This window comes from Mirounga leonina, unplaced genomic scaffold (genome assembly GCF_011800145.1).
Source record: "Mirounga leonina isolate KUSES-001 unplaced genomic scaffold, KU_Mleo_1.0 Mir_91, whole genome shotgun sequence".
NCBI classification, from domain to species: Eukaryota; Metazoa; Chordata; class Mammalia; order Carnivora; family Phocidae; genus Mirounga; species Mirounga leonina.
In genome coordinates, this window is record NW_023270839.1 from 21,349,021 (window position 1) to 21,374,221 (window position 25,201).

The 25,201-nt window shown below is 36.5% G+C and overlaps 1 protein-coding gene across 1 annotated transcript; it reads left to right on the forward strand.

Moving 5' to 3' along the window:
• Positions 1–1,207: 1,207 nt before the first annotated feature.
• Positions 1,208–20,603, forward strand: TERB2 (telomere repeat binding bouquet formation protein 2). The gene is made up of 7 exons (XM_034994731.1): positions 1,208–1,271; positions 1,386–1,467; positions 2,175–2,314; positions 4,533–4,594; positions 7,329–7,414; positions 13,199–13,287; positions 19,502–20,603. The coding sequence occupies exons 1-7, from the start codon at positions 1,208–1,210 to the stop codon at positions 19,642–19,644; spliced, it is 666 nt and encodes a 221-aa protein (XP_034850622.1). The 3' UTR covers positions 19,645–20,603.
• The last annotated feature ends 4,598 nt before the right edge of the window (positions 20,604–25,201 follow it).

A 25,201-nucleotide genomic window follows, 5' to 3' on the forward strand; every position in this document is an offset into this window, starting at 1 on the left:
CCTTAATGCATTTAAACCAGCAATCATTAACAATAAGATAACTGCGTAGTCACGTGTTTGGAAATTTTAAAGAAAACACAGTTTTAAGAAAATTTATAGCCTTATATGCACATATTAGAAAATAGAATGAAAGGCACTCATCTCTTTCAAGAAATTAATAGAAGAGCAATTTAAGACCAAGGAAATGACAACAGAAATTAATAATATAGAAAATACATTAAAAAGTATCAACAAATTCAGAAGTTTGTTCTTTGAAAGACTAATAAAATTGACAAACCTCTGGTGAGACTAAGAAATAAAACGGCACAAATAACTAATAACAGAAATGAAAAAGGAACTATTGTTACAGAACCTGCAGACATTAAAAAAGATAATAAAATGTTTTATGACCTTTATATCAATATTTTTGAAATTTTAGATTAAATGGACCCAAAACCAGAAAAATATAGCTTATCAAAACTGATGTAAGGGGGTAGGTGGTGGATTGTGGAAACTGCAAAAGAAAAGCATAATTTTGAAAACAAAACAAAACAGAAATTTCAACACTGGTGAAATTTGACTATATCAAAGAATCATTATTTTTAAGTGTGATTGTATTGTGGTTTTGTCTTTCTAAAAGTCCTCATCTTTTAGGGATTTTTTTTTTTTTTTTTTAAGATTTTATTTATTTGACAGAGAGAGAAGCATGCAGGGGAAGCGGCATGCTGAGGGAGAGGCAGAAGCAGGCTCCCTGGTGAGCAAGGAGTCCGACTCAGGACTCGATCCCAAGACCCCTGGATCATGACCTGAGCGGAAGGCGGCCGCTTAACCGACTGAGCCACCCAGGCGCCCCTCTTTTAGAGATTCTAATGGAAACATTTATAAATGAAATGATAAAATGAGTTTGGCTTCAAAATAACACCTGATGCCACAGAACGTGTGACCATGCCTGTAACAACAGCACAACAACTTTAACACTGAGGGTTTAAAACTCACACGCACGACTGACCTTCTCCGCCACATCAGGGGAAACAGGAGACGCTTCTCCACAGCCCCACGCGTCGGTCAGCTCTGGTAGTGAGTGACCAGACTCCGCTTCCTTTAGCCCCAGGCTTTTCCCGCCCATTACTCTGAGAACCAATCATCGAGCTGGGCTTCGCACCTCAGCCCAATCAGCGACCCCCGTTAGGCCCTCCTCCCCCACACCCTCGCGCGCACGCCGATCGCCATGTTTCAAGGACAGCGGGGTTGGTTCTGCGGCAGCGTCGGCCGAGAACTGAGGCAGTTCTGGGGTAGGCAGCTGGGTGGAAGGCGCGGGTGAGGTGGTGGGCAGAGCGTCTCTCTTCTCTGTGGTGCTTTGGCACCGGGGTACATGATAGGCTCACCCTGTGCTCTTGCCTCCGCAGTGGCCGAAGGGGGCTCGATCAGTGACCCAAGGGCCGCCGATTTCTTGTTCAGCTGTGATGCCTCCCACCCAGACACGCTGAGGTACCTGAAGGCCACCTGGCAGTGCCTCCTGGGTCATAATGAGCCAGGAGCTGAAGATGGAAGTCACAGTCACTAAGAAATATTGACGATAGGAACAGACTGGAAAGGAGCAAGTTTTCGGTCCTAGATGGGAAGTGGGGAGGGATAAAAACCACCTTTCTCTTCTCCTTTCTGCCACAATGACTTGGCCTCCTACTTGGTCCACGAGTCTTCCCTGAGTTCCAGTCTTCTGTTTCTAGCTGTCTCTCCCACAACTCTACGTGGTGCCTTGAAGGCCTATCACATTCAGTATGTTCCTACCAAATCTCCTGATTGCCCCTTCACACCTGCACCAGGTCCTGTGTTCTCAAACTTAAAACCCTAGTAGTTTCTTGTGAATAACAACCCCACCCCCATTAATCAGTCGGTGGCCAAACACCACTGTACACGTACCGTGTACCCCTGTAAATGTTCTTGGTGGGACTATAGTAGCTTTCAGAGGTTACTCTGCCTCCAATCCGCCCACCTGCGATCCCCCTTCACATTATGATTACAAAGCAGAGGTCTAATCACCACCCTGGCTGCCCCCTCCCCACTCCCTTATTCCCCAGTATCTTGATTGCCTGTAGATAATTATCCCTACTTCCGCTCACCTATTCTTTCTTTTGAAAGGTTGAATACATTCTTGTTTATTTTATAACCTAAAATATTTCCTTCCTTTCTCCTAGAATATATCAGAGCCTTGATTACATAGAAGATAATGCTACAGTTTTTCACGCCTACTATCTCTCTGCAGTAGCCAATGCTGAAATGAAAAACTCGGTGGCTTTAGGTCATTTCATTCTTCCTCCTGCGTGCTTGCAAAAAGGTTGGTAAAGATAATTTATCCAGCCTCTGTTAGCCAAATCCAGCTAGGTCTCCCAACTTGACTGATCTTTGTTCTCAATAAGAGATTTTTGTGTTTTGTATCATTTAATATAAGTGGAAAATCATGGACTTGGGATCAGATTGGCTTGGGTGTATATTCTAGCTTTGTTTGTTTATTGCTCATTCACACATTCATTAAACTCCTATGGGTCAGGTTTCAACCCAGGTGCTGAGGATTCAGTGGTGAATAAGACAAAAAGCAGATCTTGCCCTCACAGTGCTCACTGGCTAGGATCCAACATTTACTAGTTTTGTGAACTTTAACAAGTTGTTTTGAGGATAAAATGAGATAATATATTAAGTGGTCTGACATGTGAACATTTAATAAATGCTAGTTTTGAATCTCTTCATTATAATGAAATTTTAAGATTCGTTATAATAATGAACCCGTATGTTTGTATTTTTTTTTTTTTTTTAAAGATTTTATTTATTTGACAGAGAGAGAGCGAGCACAGACAGGGGAAGCAGCAGAGGGAGAGGGAGAAGCAGGCTCCCCAGTGAGCAGTGAACCCAACTCGGGGCTTGATCCCAGGACTCCAGGATCATGACCTGAGCTGAAGGCAGAAGCTTAACCAACTGAGCCACCCAGGCGCCCCTTGTATTATTCTTTATACACTGGGGCGCCTGGGTGGCTCAGTTGGTTAAGCATCCTACTCTTTTGATTTTGGCTCAGGTCATGATCTCAGGGTTGTGAGATCAAGACCCACGTCAGCCTCTGTGCTGGGCCTGGAGCCTGCTTAAAGACCCCCCCCATCTCTCTTGCGCATATGTGCGCGTGTGCTCTCTCTCTAAAATAAATGATGGGGCGCCTGAGTGATTCAGTTAAGTGTCAGACTCTTGGTTTCAGCTCAGGTCATGATCTCAGGGTTGTGAGATCAAACCCTGCGCTGGGGGCTCCACATTCAGTGCAGAGTATGTTTAAGACTCTCCCTCTGCTCCACACCCCCCCCACACACACACCACATACATGCTCTCTCTCTCTCTAAAATAAATAAATAAATCTTTAAAAAAATAATAGTAGTAAGTAAAATTTAAAAAGATCTGTTTTAAATGAAAACATGCTCTTTTTTAAGAATAAAAAGCATACATTATTATCCACCTACACCAGTATTGTCTAGAAGTGTGAGATGCAAATGTGAACCACATACTAATTTTAAATTTTCTAGTATAAATAAGAAATTGATGTATAAAAATAGGTAAAATTAATTTTTTAAAGATTTATTTATTTTGAGAGAGAGAGAGCCCAAGCAAGGGGAGGGACGGAAGGAAAGGGAAAGAATCTCAAGTAGACTCCCCACTTGATCTCATGACCCTGATATCATGACCTGAGCTGAAATCAAGAGTCAAACGCTTAACCAACTGAGCCACTCAGGTGCCCCTAGGTGAAATTAATTTTAAGAATATATCTTATTTAACCTAATATATCCAAAATATTATCATTTCAATATATAACCAATATAAAAATTATTGAGATATTTACATTCTTTTTTTGATGCTAAATCTTTGAAGTCCAGTGTTTATTTTACACTCACAGCACATCTCACTTTGGACCAACCACATTTCAATATGGTGCCCATATATAGCTAGTCCAGTGGCTACTATATTGGACAACATAGGTCTAGAGGAATGTTACCTTTTTGTCCTCAAGTGGGCTACTGTGGAAGCTTTTGAGATCATTAAGGATGATGACATAGTCCTTTGACATGCTGAGCATCGTTAGAACTCCTATTCTACTATGCCCACTAGACCTGTTTCTCTTTCACTCTTCTTTTACCAAATTATTGAATACTTGAGGACCTCTACTCTACAAATTAAGGAATTTTATACCTTTTATTTTAACTGGACAATTGTCTTCTTTATTAATGGTTGGCCTAAAGACAAAGATATCTAATGAAGTCATAAATTCCAGCAGAAAAAATTTACAACAATGATTCTCATAATGCTTTGGAATCATCTGGGGAGGTTGTTAGAAATGCAAATTCCTGAGCTCCTCCTCAATCTTCTGATTCAATGAGAATCTGCATTTTAAACAAGTATCTTAGGTGAGTTTGAGGTAAGTGGAATAATGCTGGCCTGGAAAATTCAGACTTCAAGTAAACTTCAGAAGATTCTACAAAATTACTTAAAAAAGAGTATTGAATTTGCTTTTCTTACCACAGAAATAAGAAGAAAACTTGGTAGTTTTATTTGGGAACAAGACCAACATTTTCTGATAGAGAAGGTAAGAGTAAATTAAAGTACTTGGTTAAAATCTACAGTTTCAAAAAATTTTGAAAGCAATGTAATCTGAGAAATGTTTACTTATGACATGTTAACACCAGTGATCCAGGTTATGGAATTTAAAGGGCATGCTTTTATTGAACATTATCTTGTCTGATATTGTTTTCACACTAGTACACTGAGATATTTTCATATGAATAAAATTATTCATGTAAAAAGCTTGAAAATTTGCTTCTATCATTAATTAGATACAGTATTTACCAGTTTTTTACTGCCAGCATAGATTCTGATTTACTAATTCCCATGTTGTGTCATTTGTTAAATGTTTTGAATAATACGCCTCAATAAATGTGTTCAATACTGAAAATTGACTGTTTTATAGCTTTTGCTATTCTGCTTCAAATTTGTCAGTGCTTTTGACTTACTTCAAAATCTTCATGCAGTAGCCAAATTTAGGATAATTTGAGCATCAAGAAGAATGGCAGTAATGAATTATAGTACATTAAATTTACATTAAATTGGAGACTCAATAGTGATACTCCAAAAGCATAAAGAAAGACAAAAAGAACAGAGGGAAGGAAGGAAAGGAGGTGAGAAGAGGAAAGAAAGGAAGGCAAGAAGGAGGACTGGAAGGAAGGAAAGGAAAGGTGGGATAAGGAAAATTTCCCTTATAAAATAGTAACTACCACCCCCAATAAAATAATTGATTTAGGCAGGGTCATTAATGAATGTTAAAACCATGTTCTCAAATTATCACCCCACAGATTACTTAGTGGTTACAAAGGTAAGTGATGTGCCTTCACAGTAGAGAGATCTGGTAGACACCACCTTAACCAACTGGTCGAATTTAGCATCACCAAAATTGGAATAACCTCTCCTTATGTTCAGCTTGATGTGATATAATAAAAAGCATACAATCTATACAGTGAGTGTTCTTGTTCAAAATGCTTAACCTAATTAACACTCAGACAATTTCAGAATGTGAGACATCACAAAACAACTATCTGGCTTAGACTCTTTAAAACAATGTCATAAAAAAACAAAACAAAACAAAACAAAAACAGGAATACTGTTCTAGATCAGAAGACGTAACAACCAAATGTGATGTATAAACCTTGATTGGATTCTGGATATTTTTTAAATAAAAAGTTAAAAAGACATTTTGAGAACAATTGGGAAAATTTAAATATGGACTATTAGGTGATATTGAATTAATGTTAAATTTCTTAATTGTGATGGTGGTATTATAAAGACAAAAGAATGCTTTTGAAAGAAAATGCAAGCTAAAGATTAAAGAGTAAAATGTCATAATATCTGCAAACCTTTTCAAATGGTCCAGCAAAAAATAAAAAATGAGAGAAGGCATGCAGAGTGATAAAAATGTTAACATGTTATGAATCTAGGTGAAAGGTGTATAGTACTTACTGTACTTTCGCTAACATTTCAGAGTTTGAAAATTTCCAAAATAAACACTTAGGTAGAAAAATCTTTATATGTCTGAAGCCAAACAATTAGCTTAAGCATTTTGTATTCTTTCATTAATTTGTTTTTTCTTCCCAAGTTGTGATCATCTGAAAATCATAGTTATTTTAGTATCTTTGGCTATGTTGGTTCTAAGGACCAAAATATCTAATCCTTGGCAGTCATAGTGTTTTCAGGGATGTGAGTGGTGATCAAATGGTTGTTATTTGACAATAATTACTGAGTATGCAGAACTTTAGAGCTAAAAAGCTCCTAAAGCCCATTAATTTAATCATTCAGATTTAGAAATGAGAGAACCGAGGTAAAGAGAAGGTAAAAACCTGTTTTAGTTCACATGCTAGACAATAGCAAAATGGAACCAAATTTTTTCAGCTCCTACCCAATCCAATATTTTTTCATAGAAAAATAGAATTTTTTCATAGAAAAATTAGTGGAATATGCCTGTAGTGATGATTGATTCTAGAAATTATGTTTTTATGATAAATGATTTTGTTAGTTCTTTCAAAATATTGATTGATATTAGCCAATTATAATAATGTAACCATAGAATATATAAGTAGAAAGTACTTCATTGAATGGCAACAAGGGTAAATCTGGTAAGTAATTTGGGAAACATTAGTATTGTTTGGAGTGGATTTGTGATCTAAACATAGAAATTTCCTAATGGCATATTAAGTAATTATACTATGTGACAGGTATCAGTATCTGAGTCACTGTCAAATAATCTTTTTGAAAAGCTTAATATATATTTAGTTCTTTCATAACTCCATAGCTAAATACTTCATTTTCATTTTGAAGGGGAAATGTAATTTGTTCAACTTACTTCATGTTTTTGATTTGTAACTCACAGGAAGCCTAGGAATTTTCAAGTCAAGGATTTTAAGAAAGTTTAGTTAAATTTAAATTTTTTGTTTCCTTATCTTTTAAAAACTAAAAATTAATATGGCCAGGGAAAATTTCAAAAATTGAAAAGAATAAAATTAGTCAAAATTTTACAATCTAATACAACCACAGCTGATATTTTAAAAATACATTGTTTTCATTACATAGCCCTAAAAACAAATAGTATAATTGTGTGTGTGTGCAAAATTTTGTTTTTGACACTGAACTAGATTGAATGGATCTAAATGTATAAATATTTTTATGACTCTTGATATATATTGCCAATTTACTTTTTTACTTTTTAAAAAAACTTTTGATTGGATCATTTATGTGCTGATTTTCAAAAATGTGATTTCTTTTGCTATCCACAGCATGATGAAGTAACACCAAATGAAATAAAGGCCCTTAGGGAAAGCAATGAACCAGCAACAGATCAGGAAAAAGAATTATCCAAAAGGTATTGAATTCATACACTGCATTGATAATTCAATTCAATGTAGGCATCTTTGAGCACTTACTGTGTTTCTCTCACTTAATTTTCACGGTCTTCTTACACCATTGGTATTATCATTATCACCATTGCCATTTTACAGCAAAAGAGATCTAGGATTAGATAGATTAATTTGCCCGAAGTCATACAAACTTTTATTATTAAGTGGGGGGAAGTTGGATTTGAACTGGGTCAGTCTAATTCCAGAGCCAACGACTATACTAGACTTTCCTTGCACAAAAGAAACAAGAATTTAGGGGCACCTGGGTGGCTCAGTCGTTAGGCGCCTGCCTTTGGCTCAGGTCATGATCCCAGGGTCCTGGGATCGAGCCCTACATCGGGCTCCCTGCTCCGCGGGGAGCCTGCTTCTCCCTCTCCCACTCTCCCTGCTTATGTTCCCTCTCTCACTGTGTCTCTCTCTGTCAAAGAAATAAATAAAATCTTAAAAAAAAAAAAAGAAACAAGAATTTATGTATATTGTGATTACTGTTACATTAATTTTTAAATAAGAAGATATATGAAATATTAGCAGTAATTTTATTAGGATTGGAAGTTCTGAATGATTTCCCCCTCTCCTTTCCAAATTGTTTGTAATGTGGTTACTTTAAGAAATTAAATTTAAAAAGACAGACAATCATGGACTTACCATTGTGTGAGAGCCAATCTAAGAGAGACCCCTTTTGTTTCAGGCTTATTATCTAGTCCTAATTCCATGTTTTCCAGTTCCATGGTTTTCAAATACTCATAAGGAGTACTGGCTATTCAAAGGTCTGCTGAAATAAAAATGACCAAATAGTAGCTGTTTCTCTTCAATATAAAAGTTAATGGGTTTACTTTATAGTTTTTTCAATTTTAAGTTTTTTCTTCTATAGTTTTTTTCTTATATCTTTTGTACCTACTATTTGGTTTGTTATAATTTGAAGTTAGTTGTTATCTAATTTACACAAAGCTGTGCATTTAATTAAGTTTAGTAAACTTGTTTCATGGTCCTGTGACTTCTAGACATTCTACCACTTAAGTTTGAGAATCCATATTTTAAGTCTTGGGATCTCTATGTATAGCACTCCTTTGAACTTACTTGTTATGGTTTTTTGAGATAAAAAACTGGTTAAAAAGGAAGAAAAATAAGAAGAGGTAAGACCATGAAGATATTCTTAAGGGATTAATAGAGGAAAGAATAATTATCCTAATGACCTTGTAAAAGAAGGCTGGGAAATAGAAAATAAGAAGTAACTCCCAGTGATTAACTTGACTAGTATAGATATCAGATACATAAGTTCTTTAAGAAATTGTTGCCCTGCAAAACATGGAGGCCATCAAGGAAAAGATTGGTTAAGTGTGACTACCAAAAATATTTTAAATTTGTACCTGGCAATAAAAACACCATAAACTAAGTCAAAAGAAAAATATACACATGAAAAAACATCTGACAAAAACTAGTTTAAGATACAAAGGGGGCTTCCAAATTTGGGGAAAATATGTCCAATCCAATAACAATAACAATGGACAAAGGATATGAATAGATACCTTAGATAGGTATCTAACCTAGAGCCTTTTCTTTATGGAACCACCAGAGGGTGCAGTGTGAACATAGATAAAATATACTTTGCCCTTACTCAGAAAGCATTTGTTTCTTTGGCATTCTACTAGTGATACTGAATAGTAAGTGATGAACCAGTTATTAAAAACACTTGCTAAATATAAGACACTTGTGAGCTTATCAGTTAATTTGATTCTCACAACCTTGTAAGATAGATAAATATTAGCCCCATCTCACAGTTGAGGAAACAGGTTAGAGAGCTAAATGTCATTCAACATTACTCATAGTGAAGATGAATTTGAAGCTAAGTCTAGCTGATCCAGAATCCAAACTCTTAATCACTATGCTGTTTCCACTTCTCAATATGTTCCCCAAATCTTCTGAAAATTGCATGAATTTAATTATTCTATTATGAACATAATGCATGTAATTGGTCAAAATAGAAAATGAAGAAAATTTAAATTATAAGCAACCCCACCGTTTAGAGATAACTACCATCTCTTTCTAGTTTTATACAAATACATCTTGTTTTCATGTGCATTTTTCTTGATTACTAATGGCTTTGAACCTTTTTGAATTTATTAGCATTTTATATTTCTTCTCTGTGGTTTGTTTTTATCCTTTCTCCCTTTTTTATTGGGGGCCTTATTGTTTTTCTTATCAACTTGTCTGGCATCTTTATGTAATAGCTTTATTATCCTTTTGCCAGTTTGTCACATTATATCCTCAGTTTGTTGTCTGGTTTATACTTTTTTAGAGATACGAATTTTAAATTTCTGCATCATTAAATTGATCACTTTTCCTTTATAATTTCTTTAGTTGCTTTCATGATCAGAAAAGTTCTTTCCCATTCAGAGATCAAATCAATTTTAAATTCGGCAGATATTTATTTTGGTGTACGGTAATAGATAAAGATCTAAATTGATTTTGTTTTGCAAATAAGTTCCCACTTTTTTTTAATAATAAATCTATTTCCAACTGATGTGTAATTTCCCTTTGTCATTTTTTTTTAGTATATAGAGATCTATTTTTAAACTATTTGTTTTATTCCATTAATCTGTGGATCTATTTCTATATCAATACAATATTCTTTTAAGTTATATAACTTCATTTATGTATTTTAATACCTGACAAGGCAAGTCCCAAACTCATTACTCTCCTTTTAAAAATCTTTTCCTTAGTTCTTCATGCCTACATATTATTTTTCCATTTTCACATTTTAATTATCAAAATCCAACTTATACAAAAGGGGATACTATGAAAATACTGGTCCCTAGTGAGCCAGTTTCCCTCCCAGAAGTAACCAATATTATAATTTCTTATATGTGCATATACTAACAAATTCATGTAAGTATTTTCATTTCTCCTTTTTCTTACCAATAGTGATAGACTGTAAGCCCTGTTCAGTCCCTTGCCTTTTTTCACTCAGTAATTTACCTTGGAGATCATTTCATGTTATTACATAAAGAGCTTTTTCATTTTTGCTTTGTATAGTGTTCTACTATGTGGATTTATCATAATTTATTTAACTAGTTGCTTATTTTAATGGATTTTTAGGTAATTTCTAATTTGCTATTAAAAACAGTGCTTCAGTGAATGATTATGTAATGTCATTTTGTGTGTGTGAATATCTGTAGGGTAATTCTTACGAGGTCAAAAGGAATGTAGATTTGTCTCCTTGATAGGTCTTAAAATTGCCCTCCATCCAGGTTAAACCAATTTATGCTCCTACTGGTTGTGTATAAAAGTGCCTTTTCCAATTAAAAAAAAAAAAACAAAAACTGTTACAAAAGTGCCTTTTCCAGCTAGGGTAATCAAACATCCAGGTTTGCTTAGAACTGTCCTGATTTTAACACTGAAAAGCCCCGTGTCCTGAGAAATCCCTCAATCTAGGGTAAACTGGGATAGTCAGTCATCTTATTAACCCTATACCTTCTCCAACACAGAGTACTATCATGTATTTTGGTCTTTGCTAATCTGATAGGTATAAAGTGGTATCTCAGTCTAGTTTTGTTTGAATTGCTATTATGATGAATGAGGTTGAGTGTCTTCAGATATTTGAGAACCACTTATATCTCCTTTTCTGTGAACTGTTTGTTCATATCCTTTACACATTTTTCTATTGATTGAGTATTGCTTTTATTTTTTGATAAGAACCCTTTACGTTTTAGGAGAATTACTTCATTATGAAATAAGTTACAATTAATTCTTAGCCTATTGTCTTTTGACTTTAAAAAATGTTGGGTTTTGTCATGCAAATATGTTTTACTGTATACATTTGTGCTTATTAACATTTTCTTTAATGGCTTTCAGGTTTTGTGTTGTACTTAGGGAAGTCTTCCTACTCTTAAGATTATTATCATTATTATTTTTTGCTATGGTTTCTTCTTAATGATTTCTTTATTTTTCAGTTTAAATCTGTGACACATTTGGAATATATCTTGGTGTAAGATGTGAGGTGGGGATCCACTTTCTTTTTTTTTCCTCCAGATAGCTAACTATCTGTGGCTATTGGTAAAATAATTTATCTCCCCCCACACACCCTGTCTTAAAATGCCACCTTTATCAGAGGTTAGATCCCTGTAAGTATTTGGGTCTATTTCTGCATTTTATATTTTTATATTCCATTCATTTGTCATGCAACAGCACCACTCTGTTTTAGTTATTTATAATACGATTTGATATCTAGTGCTAATTTTTCCTCTTTACTCTTGCTATTCTTTCTGGTTTATTTTTCTATCTGAATTTTAGATACACCTTGTTCATATATGTTTTAAAAATTACTGTTGTTATTTCTGGTGACATTACAAAAAATGTATAGTATGATTAACTTAGGGAGACTACCTCTGATATTGAATCTTTCTATCTGAGAAAATGGTGTTTTTTCCCACTTGTTCAAATTTTCTTTTGTGGCCCTTAAGGAACATTTTCACATTTTCTTCATATAAATCTTATGCTTTTCAGGATGCATAATCATATCATTTGTTCATATGAAAGATTGCTTCTAGTAAAAAGACTAAATATCTCTTCCATTTCTTTCTCTACCCTCCCCCACCTCATTGCTTAGCCAGAAATCTTAAAGCCATAATAAATAATAACAATGGTTATCCTTTTAGAGTCCCTAACTCTTCTGGGAACACTATTTTACTTTATTTAAAGGATCTTATCCTAACTGAGCTATAGTTTCTTTTAGAAGAGTTCAGATGAAATCTAATTTTTAAACAAATTGAAAATAAAGCTTTTCTAGGTGGCGCCTGGGTGGCTCAGTCATTGAGCATCTGCCTTCGGCTCAGGTCATGATCCCAGGGCCCTGGGATCGAGCCCCACATTGGGCTCCCTGCTCCGTGGGAAGCTTGCTTCTCCCTCTCCCACTCCCCCTGCTTGTGTTCCCTCTCTCGCTGTGTCTCTCTGTCAAATAAATAAATAAAATCTTTAAAAAAAAAAAAAGAAAAGAAAGCTTTTCTAACACTAAGTGTAATTTTAGATTTTTTAAGGAAAATAAATTAAGGATGACCCCTACTTTTAATTATTGAGGTTTTTATTTTCATATAATTGTATTATCTATTGGTTATATGTAGTCTAAATACAGTAAACATTGTTACTTGGCACAGTTGGAAAACAGAATATTTTAGTTGAAAACTACTAAGCTCTTAAAAGTTAGAATATAATTAATTATACTACACAACCACACTCAGAATACTTTAACGTTTTCTCTTTTTAACTCAGAAGTCACTTCAGAATCTTAGTGTACCTCATGATTTTCCCAGATTTCATTTTTTATTTAAAGCATTGAAGTACTAGTTAACAGAGTTCCAATTATTTAAACACTGAATAACAAAAAATGCTGTGATTATTTAAAATAGAGCCCACTATACTTTCCTTGGCATAAGATTACATATGTATATATATTTTATCTAATTGTAAAGTATTACTGAATTATTTTGCTTTTAATAATATTGAGAAAAAGACTTATGCCCCTACATACACAAAAAATACGTTTTTTGAAGTGGCCAAGAAAACCGAAAATATCTGTATGGGAACTTGTATTACTTAGAAGCACAAAAGAAGTCCACACATAACATTTTCACCCAATAAGATTGAAAAGATTGAAGTCTGCTGTAGAGCAAATAGATTACTATATATATTGCCTGGAATAATTTCTCAGGAAAACACAAATATAAATGTGACTTTCTGTATGTTTCATTTTATAGCACAGAAAAGCATTTTATAACGACTCCAGTTACAGAAAAGCAGATGTACTTCCCTCTTCAGAATTATCCAGTGAACAACATGGTAACAGGTAATTTAAAATAAAATAAAATTTAGAGAAAACCCAAGTAGGAAAGAAACAAAAGAATATTTTGTATAATAAAGCATTAAATACATGTACAACATGCATTACAACAAATGTACAACAATGCACTAAATAAATCTGCAGAATTGACCCAGAGATAGGTCCCATATTTTGTTAAAACGCTCATCTATTGGTAGCGTGAATACACATCCCTGTTTACACAAAACAGTCCCAGTTTATGTCTGTTGTCCTGGCATCAGTTTTTTACTCTCAGGTGTCCCAGCTTGGAAGATAAATTATATGGACAACTCTAATCATAGTTTCCTTTGAGAATCTGATGAAACATAGACCCTTCTCCCTAGCATACAAACACACACAAACATAACACACCATCTTTACATATAATTTAAAGAGGTTCACAGGTGTCCACGGACTCCGTGTTTGTGTTTTCTAGTGCCTGACATAAAGAAAGACAGCTTTCTAAGGCTGACATGAGAGGGTGGAACCAAGGGAATCAGGTGGAAGTGGCCATTGGGATTGGGATAGTGGTGAGTGAGGTCGATGTTTAGATACTTTGATCTGAGTAGTATTTAGTTAGGGTCATTGATCATTTCTTTTTTAAAGATTTTATTTATTTATTTGACAGAGAGAGACAAAGCGAGAGAAGGAACACAAGCAGGGGGTGTGGGAGAGGGAGAAGCAGGCTTCCTGCTGAGCAGGGAACCCGACACGGGGCTCCATCCCAGGAGCCTGGGATCATGAACTGAGCCAAAGGCAGACGCTTAACGACTGAGCCACCCAGGCACCCGGGTCATGGATCATTTTAAAAATAGAGGTTTTTTAAAAAATTGTGTTTAAAACACAGCAACTTAAAAAGTATAGGTTTTTGAAATTCCATTTTAAAACTCATTTGTATATTTATCACATTCTCTTTATCAGACTCTTGGAACTAGTCCACAAATTCCTAGATGTCTTCTCTCATAGTACTATTCCTTCTTACCTTTTGGTCTAGCCATTTGTTTCATTATTTTTTTTCTTCTGTTAATAGCCTTTAGAAAAGCACTTTAAAAGAACTTTTAGGGACACCTGGGTGGCTCAGTTGTTAAGCGTCTGCCTTCGACTCAGGTCATGATCCCAGGGTCTTGGGATGGAGTCCAGCATCAGTCTCCTTGCTCAGCGGGGAGCCTGCTTCTCCCTCTGCCTGCTGCTCCCCCTGCTTGTGCTCTCTCTCTCTCTGACAAATAAATAAAATCTTAAAAAAAAAAAAAGAACTTTTAATGTGTCGTTTGAGGCTGAGACTTGGAGACATCAAAGAAAACTGTTACCCAGCTTTGACAGAGAAGTCAGTTCTGGGGTTCTTAGGAGCAATTGTGGGCTGCAAAGGACAATGAACTAAGTAGAAGTACTTGTTCTAATATCGGGAGCAGCAACTGCTACCCTCATTTATCCTTAGGCCTAAACATTCAGATAAAATGTAGGTACCCCTTAAACCATGGTTGTGGCATATTACTGGTATTGATTTTGTTTCAGGCAACTCTATCACCAGATTCTAAATGTCTCATGTTCATTTGGACTTACCAAGTGTTTGATAACATATTTTAAAAATCAATGATAAATATTAAAATCAGCCATACAATAAAGACAAATGCTTAGATTTGGACATGTAACAATGCCGGTTTCATTGCTGCCTGACTATTCAAAAGACATGACAGTGTTGTATTAAAAGCAAACTAAAGGGGCACCTGGGTGGCTCAGTTGGTTAAGCGACTGCCTTCGGCTCAGGTCATGATCCTGGAGTCCCGGGATCGAGTCCCACATCGGGCTCCCTGCTCGGCGGGGAGTCTGCTTCTTCCTCTGACCCTCCTCCCTCTCGTGCTCTCTCTCATTCTCTCTCTCGCAAAAAAAAAAAAAAAAAAAAAAAAAAAGCAAACTAAAGAAGAACTACAAAAATAATCATTAGTCAGAATTTTTAAAGATTTCAACCTGTGATCATCTTTTGTTAATTTTATTGATAGAACCATAGTAAAATTTTCTGATCTTTTTATTTGATTATTTTCTTTCCTTATATTTCTACACTAAAATTTTATTTTATTTTTTTAAGTTTGTTTGTTTATTTTAAGTAACCTCCACACCCAACATTGGGCTCCAACTCACGACCCTGAGATCAAGAGTCATATGCTCTTCTGACTGAGCCAGCCAGGTGCTGCCCCTATATTAAAATTTTTAAAAATTTTAAATGGCACTTTCTTGGAAGAAAGTTTCACTCTTTAGAGATGGTTCTTTGGCTTTAATTTTGATGTGAAATGACAAGTACTTCCTTTTTTTTTTTTTAATCATGCCCATCTGCTGGTACAGGAAAGAATAACTTCTTGTTGGAATATAGTGAGTGACAGTTCTAATTTAGGCAGTGGTAGCAATTTTTGTGACTGTAACTTGACTGTCTCTTCCTCAAAATGGGTTGGGTTCAGTTCAATGAATGTTAAGTCTCTTAAAATAGAACTAATTAGATTTTAGTTTGCAGAAAATACAAGTTGGAACTATGCCCTAGAACCCGTGGCCCCAAGTTGTGACTACCAAAAATATCTTCAGATAGTGCCAAATGTCCCATAAATGTGCCATAAAATATCAAGGGATTTTCTGGGTCTGTTTTTGTTTATTTTTTGCTTTTGGCTGGAATTAAATTATTTTAGTCTGATATCACTAGTTATCACCCATGATAAGAAGTTCTGATTGGTAGCTATATGGGTGACTAATTTTTAAAAATTAATAATTATAGGGGCACCTGGGTGGCTCAGTTGGTTAAGCGGCTGCCTTCAGTTCAGGTCATGATCCCAGGGTCCTGAGATCGAGTCCACATTGGGCTCCCTGCTCGGTGGGGAGTCTGCTTCTCCCTCTGCCTCCCCTTGCTTATGCTCGTGCTCTCTCTCTCTCTCATAGATAAAATCTTTTAAAAAATTAATAATTGTAAATATCTTGCAGGTAAAAATTTTCAAACCAAAAAGTTCTGATAACTAAAAGTTTGGGAACCTATAATGGATACTGTATTAGTTACCTATCACTGTTTGGCAAATTGCTCTAAAAGTTAGCAGCTTAAAGCCAACATTTATTACTTGATAGTTTCTGAGGGCCAGGAATCCAGGAGCATCTTAATTAGATACTTCTGTCTCAAAGTCTCTCATAAGGTTGCAGTCAAGTTGCCAGCTAGGCTGCAGTTACTCCAAGGCACAAATGAGATTGGAAAATCATTTCAAAGCTCACTCATGTGGTTATGGCAAGCCTTGGGTCCTTGCTGATTTTTGGCCAAAGGCCAAAGTCCTCCTCAAGTGGGCCTCTCCATAAGGCTCTTCACAACATGGCAGCTTGCTTTCCTCAGAGTGAGAAATGCAGGAGGGAAAAAGAGCATACCCAAGACAGAAGCCACTGTCTTTTTTTATATTCTACTCTTAGAAGTGGCATACAATCACTTCTGCCATGTGTTGTTGGTCATATAGACCAACCCAAGTACAGAGTCTCCTTCTAGAGACACACAAATTTGTGAATACCAAGAGATAGGGATCATTTAGGGCCATCTGGGAGGCTGGCTACCACAGACACATATAGAATACCTTTCCTAGGAACTCTCTTTTCTTCCCCTCAGTACATCTGATTTACATAGAAACAGTCATTTTCTAAAACATGAGCTCCTCACCCCTAACTATTGCCTTGGGAATGAATACCTGATTTGAGTTGAGCCAGTTACAGCTCTTTCTCTAGATTTTTATACATGGAACGCAGCCAGTCAAATCATTCTCATTCGGGTGACCATAGCTCTTAAGATCTAAAAGTTGGGAGCCATGTAGTTCCATGTTTCCTACCATGTAAAGAAAGCCAACTTGCCTCAAGAGAGAAAAATTGAAATTAACATGCAGGGAAAACTGGATACCAGTGAGAGACAGCCATGAGCTCTGGTTACTTCTGAGGCCCACACAGAAATGTCTGCCTTCCTCACAGTTTGGTTGATATAGCAATCTTTCTAGTAGACTCCCCTTTCGTTTAAGCTAGTTTAAATTGAGGGTGCCTGGATGGCTCAGTCGTTAAGCATCTGCCTTCAGCTCAGGTCATGATCCCAGGGTCCTGGGATCAAGCCCCGCATGGGGCTCCCTGCCCCGCGGGAAGCCTGCTTCTCCCTCTCCCACTCCCCCTGCTTGTGTTGCCTCTCTCGCTGTGTCTCTCTCTGTCAAATAAATAAATAAAATCTTATAAGCTAGTTTAAATTGAGTGTCAATCAACTTCAGCCTAAAGTCCTAACTACTTCAAAACTGCTAGAATAATCCATTTCTGATGCATAAATGTCCTATACTTCTTATAGGAATATTTTTATTAATGTAATAATTATTTTTAAAATTCCTATCCTCACACGTATCTTTAGCAACTTCACACAGTGTATATGTGCAATTAACTAAGTGTTAATATTTTTCTGTACTAGTTTATTTTACATAGAAACCTAGTCATTAGGCAAAGATCATGAACCATATGGAGTATAGTGCTTCAAGAGATTTTCTAAAGTAAATGATTATGATTAAAATATCTTTAAAGACACTAATCAGTTTTATGTTAGTGAATTCATAGTTAATTTATTAACTGTCAATTTATCATATATTATTAGAAGCAATCAAACTATATGCATATGTACCACATGTTGATGGTGGTGGTGTTCTAAAATCAATCATCTTTGAGCTCTACCAGAATTTTTCTCATACAGTACTGACTATTAAATTAGGTGTCAGTTTTAATATAAACTACAAACATATTACACATAAAATATAATCACTCAAATAAGCAGTAGCTATCAAGGTAATATCGCTTAAATCCTTGAGTCCTTTTTCTTTTTTTTTTGAAGTGAAGTGAAAGTTTATTAAGTGAAGGTGAGAACAGAAAGGAAAGGAAACAAAAGCCCTCTAGAGTGAGAGGGGCTCCGAATGGGTTGCCCTAAAGTATTGAGTCCTTAAGCTCTCCACATTCTAGGTGGGTTTTTTTTGATACTCATATCAATTTCAGATTATTAATGATATCAAAATTAATCACACTCATAACCTTTGTTGACTAAGCAGTAATACTGATTTTCCTTAATTTATTTTTTTAAAAGATTTTATTTATTTATTTGAAAGAGAGCATGGAGGGGTGGGGGTTGAGGGCCAGAGGGAGAGGGAGAAGCAGACCCCACCCCCACCCCCTGGTGAGCGGGGAGCCTGATATGGGACTAGATCCCAGGACCCTGGGATCATGACCTGAGCCGAAGGCAGATGCTTAACCAACTGAGCCACCCAGGCCCCCCTTCCCTTAATTTCTTATTAAAGAATGTTATCTCAGTGTTAGCAGTGCAGGAAAATGTTCCCTGCCCTACTAGTGAAGATGAGCTGTTTGTGCTGTTACAGTAGCTACTTGGATAGATAGTTCTAAATGATTATACTCTAAGCCAGACACACTTCCCAGTTATTTTGGTCTAGGTACCATATGTTTTACCCCCAACCTGGACATTACACTCTCAGTAGTCAAAGTGGATAATCAAATATTTGTGTTTTAAAAGGAGCTGGAAGGGGCTCCTGGGTGATTCAGTTGGTTAAGTGTCCAATTCTTGGTTTTAGCTCAGGTCATGATCTCAGGTCCTGGGATCGAGCCCCGAGTCAGGCTCTGCGCTCAGCGTGGAGTCTGATGGAGACTGTCTCCCTCTCCCTCTGCTCCTCCCCTGCTTGCACACTCTCTCTCTCTAAAATAAATAAATAAAATCTTTAAAAATAAATAAATAAAAAAATAAGAGGTAGAAGGTTGCAGGGAGTGGGGAGTTGGGAAGGAGGGTATTCCCTGGTAATTATCAAGTTTCATGGAGAATCTTCTCCCTGGCATTATTTCTTCTTTTTACTTCTTTCTAAAAACATTCTTTAGAAATCGTAACTTTAGGGGTGCCTGGATGGCTCAGTCATTAAGTGTCTGCCTTCACCTCAGGTCATGATCCCAGAGTCCTGGGATGGAGCCCCGCATTGGGCTCCCTGCTCTGCGAGAAGCCTGCTTCTCCCTCTCCCACTCCCACTGCTTGTGTTCCTTCTCTCGCTGTGTCTCTCTCTGTCAAATAGATAAATAAAATCTTAAATAAAAAAAAAAGAAATCGTAACTCTAATAAATCAAAGATACTGAAAAACAGTATGATAGGATTTCAAATATATATATATTTTGTATTTTGTAGGTTATATATCAATTGATGCCATGAAGAAATTCCTTGGGGAGCTACATGACTTTATTCCTGGAAGCTCAGGATATTTGGCATACCATGTTCAAAATGAAATTAACATGTCTGCTATAAAAAACAAATTGAAGAGAAAATGTTAAGTTTAATTGTCTTTATATCTAGGTGTTCATTTTTTCTAAAATATTACCAAAGATGTGCATAATTTTATATTCTCCCCTTTGGGACAGGGGGATGGGGAAATGGGGGAGAATTCTGTTTCTTTCTCAGAGTGTGTCTTTAGGAAATTCAGAATCATTCTGGCTCCATGATTTGACATTTGGGCTGGATTTTTCCCCCCAGCTTGCAATGTTATGTCCACAGATCCTGAGTACACAGTTGTTATGGAGTAATTGTCATTGACACACTTCATAAGAAGTCTCAGGCTCTCTCTCTCTGTCATATGCTCTTTTGGCTTTAACATTCTATTAATTATACATGTTTTTCTAGGTTCAATGCTGTGAATACTAAGTTTAATGATTCTGGTCATCTTATTTTGATTTTAAAAAATTAGAATGTTATTGTTGAGTTCTAAATTACTGTTTCTGGCTTGAAAAATATAGAGTAAAACATTTTAATGATTCAGACTTCATGTGTGGATAGTTCCTGATAACATGTACCGGAAGTGATTTAATGTAAACAATGCTATTTCATCCAAAATGAGCCTTCAAGTCAACTTAGAATTACAGTGCTGGAAAGAACCTTAGAGAACAATGAGGAAGTGAAGGTCTTCAAAGGCTGTTTTGCCTAGGTTGACTAACTGGGGGCCAAATAAGGACTAGAACATGACTGTCTTGATTTTCCAAGTCAGTTTCTCCCCACTGTCTCACATGCTATATCCTGTAGCCTGTTTCAGATATAATTGACAGCAGATCTGCAAAGGGGACCAGAAACCAGCCAACATGCTTGGCTTATTTTTTAAATAATGATTTCAAGACGGCAACTTATCTTCATTCATATGGTCATGCTATACAGAATCTGGTGGATTTATTACTTTATATACATGATATATTTTTTGTGAAGCTATCATTTTTAAAAACTGTACTTTCTCCTAGGAAGTGCAACCAACTGTAGAATTATCTAAAGAAAATGCACTTTTTAAAAGTGTTTGGATCGGGGGTGCCTGGGTGGCTCAGTCGTTAAGTGTCTGCCTTCGGCTCAGGTCATGATCCCAGGCTCCTGGGATTGAGCCCTGCATCGGGCTCCCTGCTCCACGGGAAGCCTGCTTCTCATTCTCCCACTCCCCCTGCTTGTGTTCCTGCTCTCGCTATCTCTCTCTCTGTCAAATAAATAAAATCTTTAAAAAATAAATAAATAAAAGTGTTTGGATCATTTGGGTATATTTGGGCCCTGGCCTTTCTCCCATGACTCAAATTTCATAATACAACATTATTACAGTAATCTCAGCATCATCATTTGAAAGCTCTATTTTCCCCTTATGGTAACTTTCCCATATTTATATTTGTATTTGTGATTAAACTCTTCTGAACTTGTAAACTATAAAAAAAAAAAACAACTAAACTAAATGTTAATGACCTTTTCCTGAAACGTATTAAATATTATCTCTCCTGAACACTTTATCTCAGTCACATTAAATTTTTCTTACATAGGGGCGCCTGGGTGGCTCAGTTGGTTAAGCGACTGCCTTCGGCTCAGGTCATGATCCTGGAGTCCCGGGATCGAGTCCCGCATCGGGCTCCCTGCTCAGCAGGGGGTCTGCTTCTCCCTCTGACCCTCTTCCCTCTCGTGCTCTCTGTCTCTTATTCTCTCTCTCTCAAATAAATAAATAAAATCTTAAAAAAAAAAAAAGAAAATTGTTTCTTACATAGAAACCAAGTCTGTCTGTGGATCTTAAATTAATTATTAAAAGGATTAAGTAAATTTACATTAAGTTGTGTACATTGGGATTTCTTGGAAATGTTCAAGTATTTTTCTGATCGCGTTAATATAGTAAATAAAAAACTACAACCACAGTGATTTCCAAACAAAGGTAATTATATCTTTAGGAGTATAGAAAAGGCCAGGTGCAATGCATATCCTTGAAATACTACCAGAAGCAGAAAAATCAGTTGATAACGTAAGCCTTTCAGGCATTAGAAACATATGAACAAATAAAATAGGCAAAGATAAAGTGTTCTGTTAAAAATTGATGATCTTAATGGGAAGTGAAAGAAAGTATGATTTTACTTATTGCTCATTTAAGCAACTTCTTTTTATTTGCCTAGTATGTCTGACGGATATTGCCTCTGGCTCCCATCTTATAAAAATGCTCTCCCCACTTTAGAACTTTTGGTTATTTCTCTACCCTTTTGCAAACATATCTCCTCTGATGCTTTTCACTATTAGGCATAGTCATTCCTCATACTGCTTAATTTAGTGTATAGTTCTTAGTTCATCTTATTTCTTTCATCCTTTGTGACCAGATTACTTTTCTCTAGCTTTTGGTAGGGTTTTGTGACATTAGATAAGTTATGAGTTATTGGCAAAGTCTGCTAGTTTTTTTCTGAATGTGTGTTTCCCTTTCTTTCATGATGATAGAACCCCTAATTTCTACCTGGACACATGCTACCTGGGATAAAGACCATATTCTCAGTCTCACTTGAAGTTAAGTATGGCTATGTCCCAAAGTTTTGGTCAATCATTGCAGAGCAGAAAGGGCATCTGGGAACTTTTCTTAAAGACCTTTGGCACATACACTTTGTCCCCTTTCCTTCCACTGCTATTCTTTCTGTTTCTTCCATCTTGTTGCTTGGATGTAATAGCTATCATTTGAACCATAATAGCAAGAACTAGACCCTATGGTTGACAGAGCAGTAGACTGAGCCTGGGGCCTATAGCAGGAGCCTGGGATCCTGTGGTCACTGGAGAGATATCTGCCATCTCAGCCCTGGATTGCCTACCTCTAGACTTTTATGTGACAGTGAAATAAACTTCTGTTTTGTTTAAGGCACTATATTTTCATGTCTCTTACTGCTAAAGTAATCTTAAGTGAGGCTTAAGGACAGGCCACTGACCTTATTGTATGGGAGAGAACTGTGTGGAAGATACTAATTCTTTACACCTGTAAAGTATTGACAGATTTGTGATGTTGAAAATATGTAGGTGACCTTAGGGACATCACATATCTATTATAATGATTTATAGTAGTTTTAGTAAAAAAACTGTTCTTTCAAATGGAGTATTTGGTTACACTAAGCAATGTGAAAAACTAAAAATAATCTGTTTAATAATGAATAGAATGGCACCTTAAATCATGTTTATTTATTTATAAAAGATTTTATTTATTCATGAGAGAGTTCAAGAGAGAGCACAAGCAAGGGGAGGGGCAGACGGAGAGGAAGAAGCAGACTCCTTGCTGAGAAGGGAGCCCAACGAGATGCTCAATCCCAGGACCCTGGGATCATGACCTGAGCTGAAGGCAGACACATTACTGTCTGAGCCACCCAGGTGCCCACCTTAAATCATATTGCATCAATTTAATGGAATAGCCATGTTTTTTCTTTTTAACAGCTTTATTAAGATATAATCACATACCATACAATTCACCCATTTAATAGGTATAATTCAATGGTTTTTAGTATCCACAACATAATTGTGCAACTACCACCACAATCTGATTTAGAACATTTTTACCACCCCAAAAAGAAACCCCTTACCCACTAGTAGTCACTGCCCATGCCCCCTCACCCCCACTCCCAGCCCTAGACAACTACTCATCTACTTTCTGTCTCCATAGATTTGCCCATTCTGTACATTTTATATGTGTGGAATCATATAACATGCTCTTTGGTGACAGGCTTCTTTCACTTAGCATAACATATTCAGAGCTCATCCATGTTGTATCATGTATCAGTACTTTATTTCTTTTTTTTTTATAGGTTTTTTTTTTTTAAGATTTTATTTATTTGAGGGAGAGAATGAGAGAGAGAGAGCACAAGAGAGGGGAGGGCAGAGGGAGAAGCAGACTCCCCGCTGAGCAGGGAGCCTGATGCGGGACTCGATCCTGGGACTCCAAGATCATGACCTGAGCCGAAGGCAGTTGCTTAACCAACTGAGCCACCCAGGCGCCCAGTACTTCATTTCTTTTTATTGCCAAGTAATATTCCATTGTTTGGATGATACTACATTTTATTTATTCATCAATTGATGGACACTTAAGTTGTTTGTACTTTTTGGCTATTGTGAATAATGGTGCTATGAACATTTCCTGTACAAGTTTTTGTGTGAATGTCTGTTTCTGTTTCTCTTTGGTATATAAAAATGGACTTGCTGGATCGCATGGTAACTATGTTCAACATTTTGAAGACTGCCAAACTGCTTTCCAAAGTGGCTGCACCATTTATCCACCAGCAATATATGAGGGTTCCAATTTGTCCACATCCTCACCAACACTTGTAATTATGTTTTTTTTTTTTTAATATACCCATCCTAGTGGGTGTGAAGTTGTATCTCATTGTGGTTTTGATTTGCATTTCCCTTATGGCTAATGATGTTGAACATTTTTTCACATGCTTATTGGCTATTTTTATATCTTCTTTGGAGGAATGTCTAATTGTCAGAGGAGGTCATCGAGAGGATGTGACCACTGATTGACCCACAACCTGGACCCGGGCAAGTGGAGGCTCTTCATCCCTTCCCATGTCCCTGAAATGTGTGTTCTGCCCACTGTTTCCCACAGTGAGAGCCATTTTCAAGGACGCAGACTTGAGAGCAATATGGTGTTAAGACCACCTGGTCGATATATATACTGAACTCAGTTAAAGCCTCTATATAAATTTTTAAGATTCTGGTGGGTGGGTGCAGATATCTACTCATCTTGCAACTGACCAAGACAAGTCTTGTATGTAAGTGCCCTTACTAATTAAACTCTCACCTACCAATCTGGAGTGGTCTGCCTATTTCTTCAGCATTTCCTTGCCCTCTTTGTATGGGACCAGTTACAGATTTCACCTGCAAAGCTCCTGAATTTGCAAATCAACATCTATGCAAGTACGTTGCCCATTTTTAGTTTGGGTTGTCTTTTTATTATTGAGTTATAATAGTTTTTAAATATATTCTAGATATAAGTCCCTTATCATATATATGATTTATAAATATTTTCTCCCATTCTATGGGTTGTCTTTCACTGCCTTGATGGCATTGTTTGCAGTGCAAAGTTTTAAATTTTGACGAAGTCCAGTTTTTATATTTTTCTTTTGGTTTTGTATCTAAGAAGTCTTTGCCTAACCCCAGATCATGAAAATTTAGGCTATGTTTTCTTCTAAGACTTTTTTTTAAAAGATTTTATTTATTCACTTGTGAGAGACAGAGAGAGAGCATAAGCAGGGGGAGCAGCAGGCAGAGGGAAAAGCAGGCTCCCCGCTGAGGAGGGAGCCCAATGCGGGGAGAGGGGGGAGGGTTGGTATACCCTGGGATCATGACCTGAGCCGAAGGCAGACGCATAACCGACCAAACCACCCAGGCACCCCTCAGATCCTAAATTACTAAAAAATTAAGGTTTTTGACCAGATTCATGCCAATAAGTTTGAAGATTTAAATGAACTGTCTAAATTCCTAGGAAATATATCTTACTAAAACATACAAAAAAAGGAAATCTGAATAGCCCTATAACTATAGAAAACAATGAATTTATAATATAAAAAGCTTCCTACAGCCGCACAA

Bases quoted from the DNA above. Each gene is read 5' to 3' on its own strand.
- TERB2 (XM_034994731.1), top strand. From the start codon at position 1,208: ATGTTTCAAGGACAGCGGGGTTGGTTCTGCGGCAGCGTCGGCCGAGAA. The intron at 1,468-2,174 runs GTACCTGAAGGC...CCTTTCTCCTAG, and splicing joins TCCCACCCAGACACGCTGAG to AATATATCAGAGCCTTGATT. The intron at 2,315-4,532 runs GTTGGTAAAGAT...TTCTTACCACAG, and splicing joins TCCTGCGTGCTTGCAAAAAG to AAATAAGAAGAAAACTTGGT.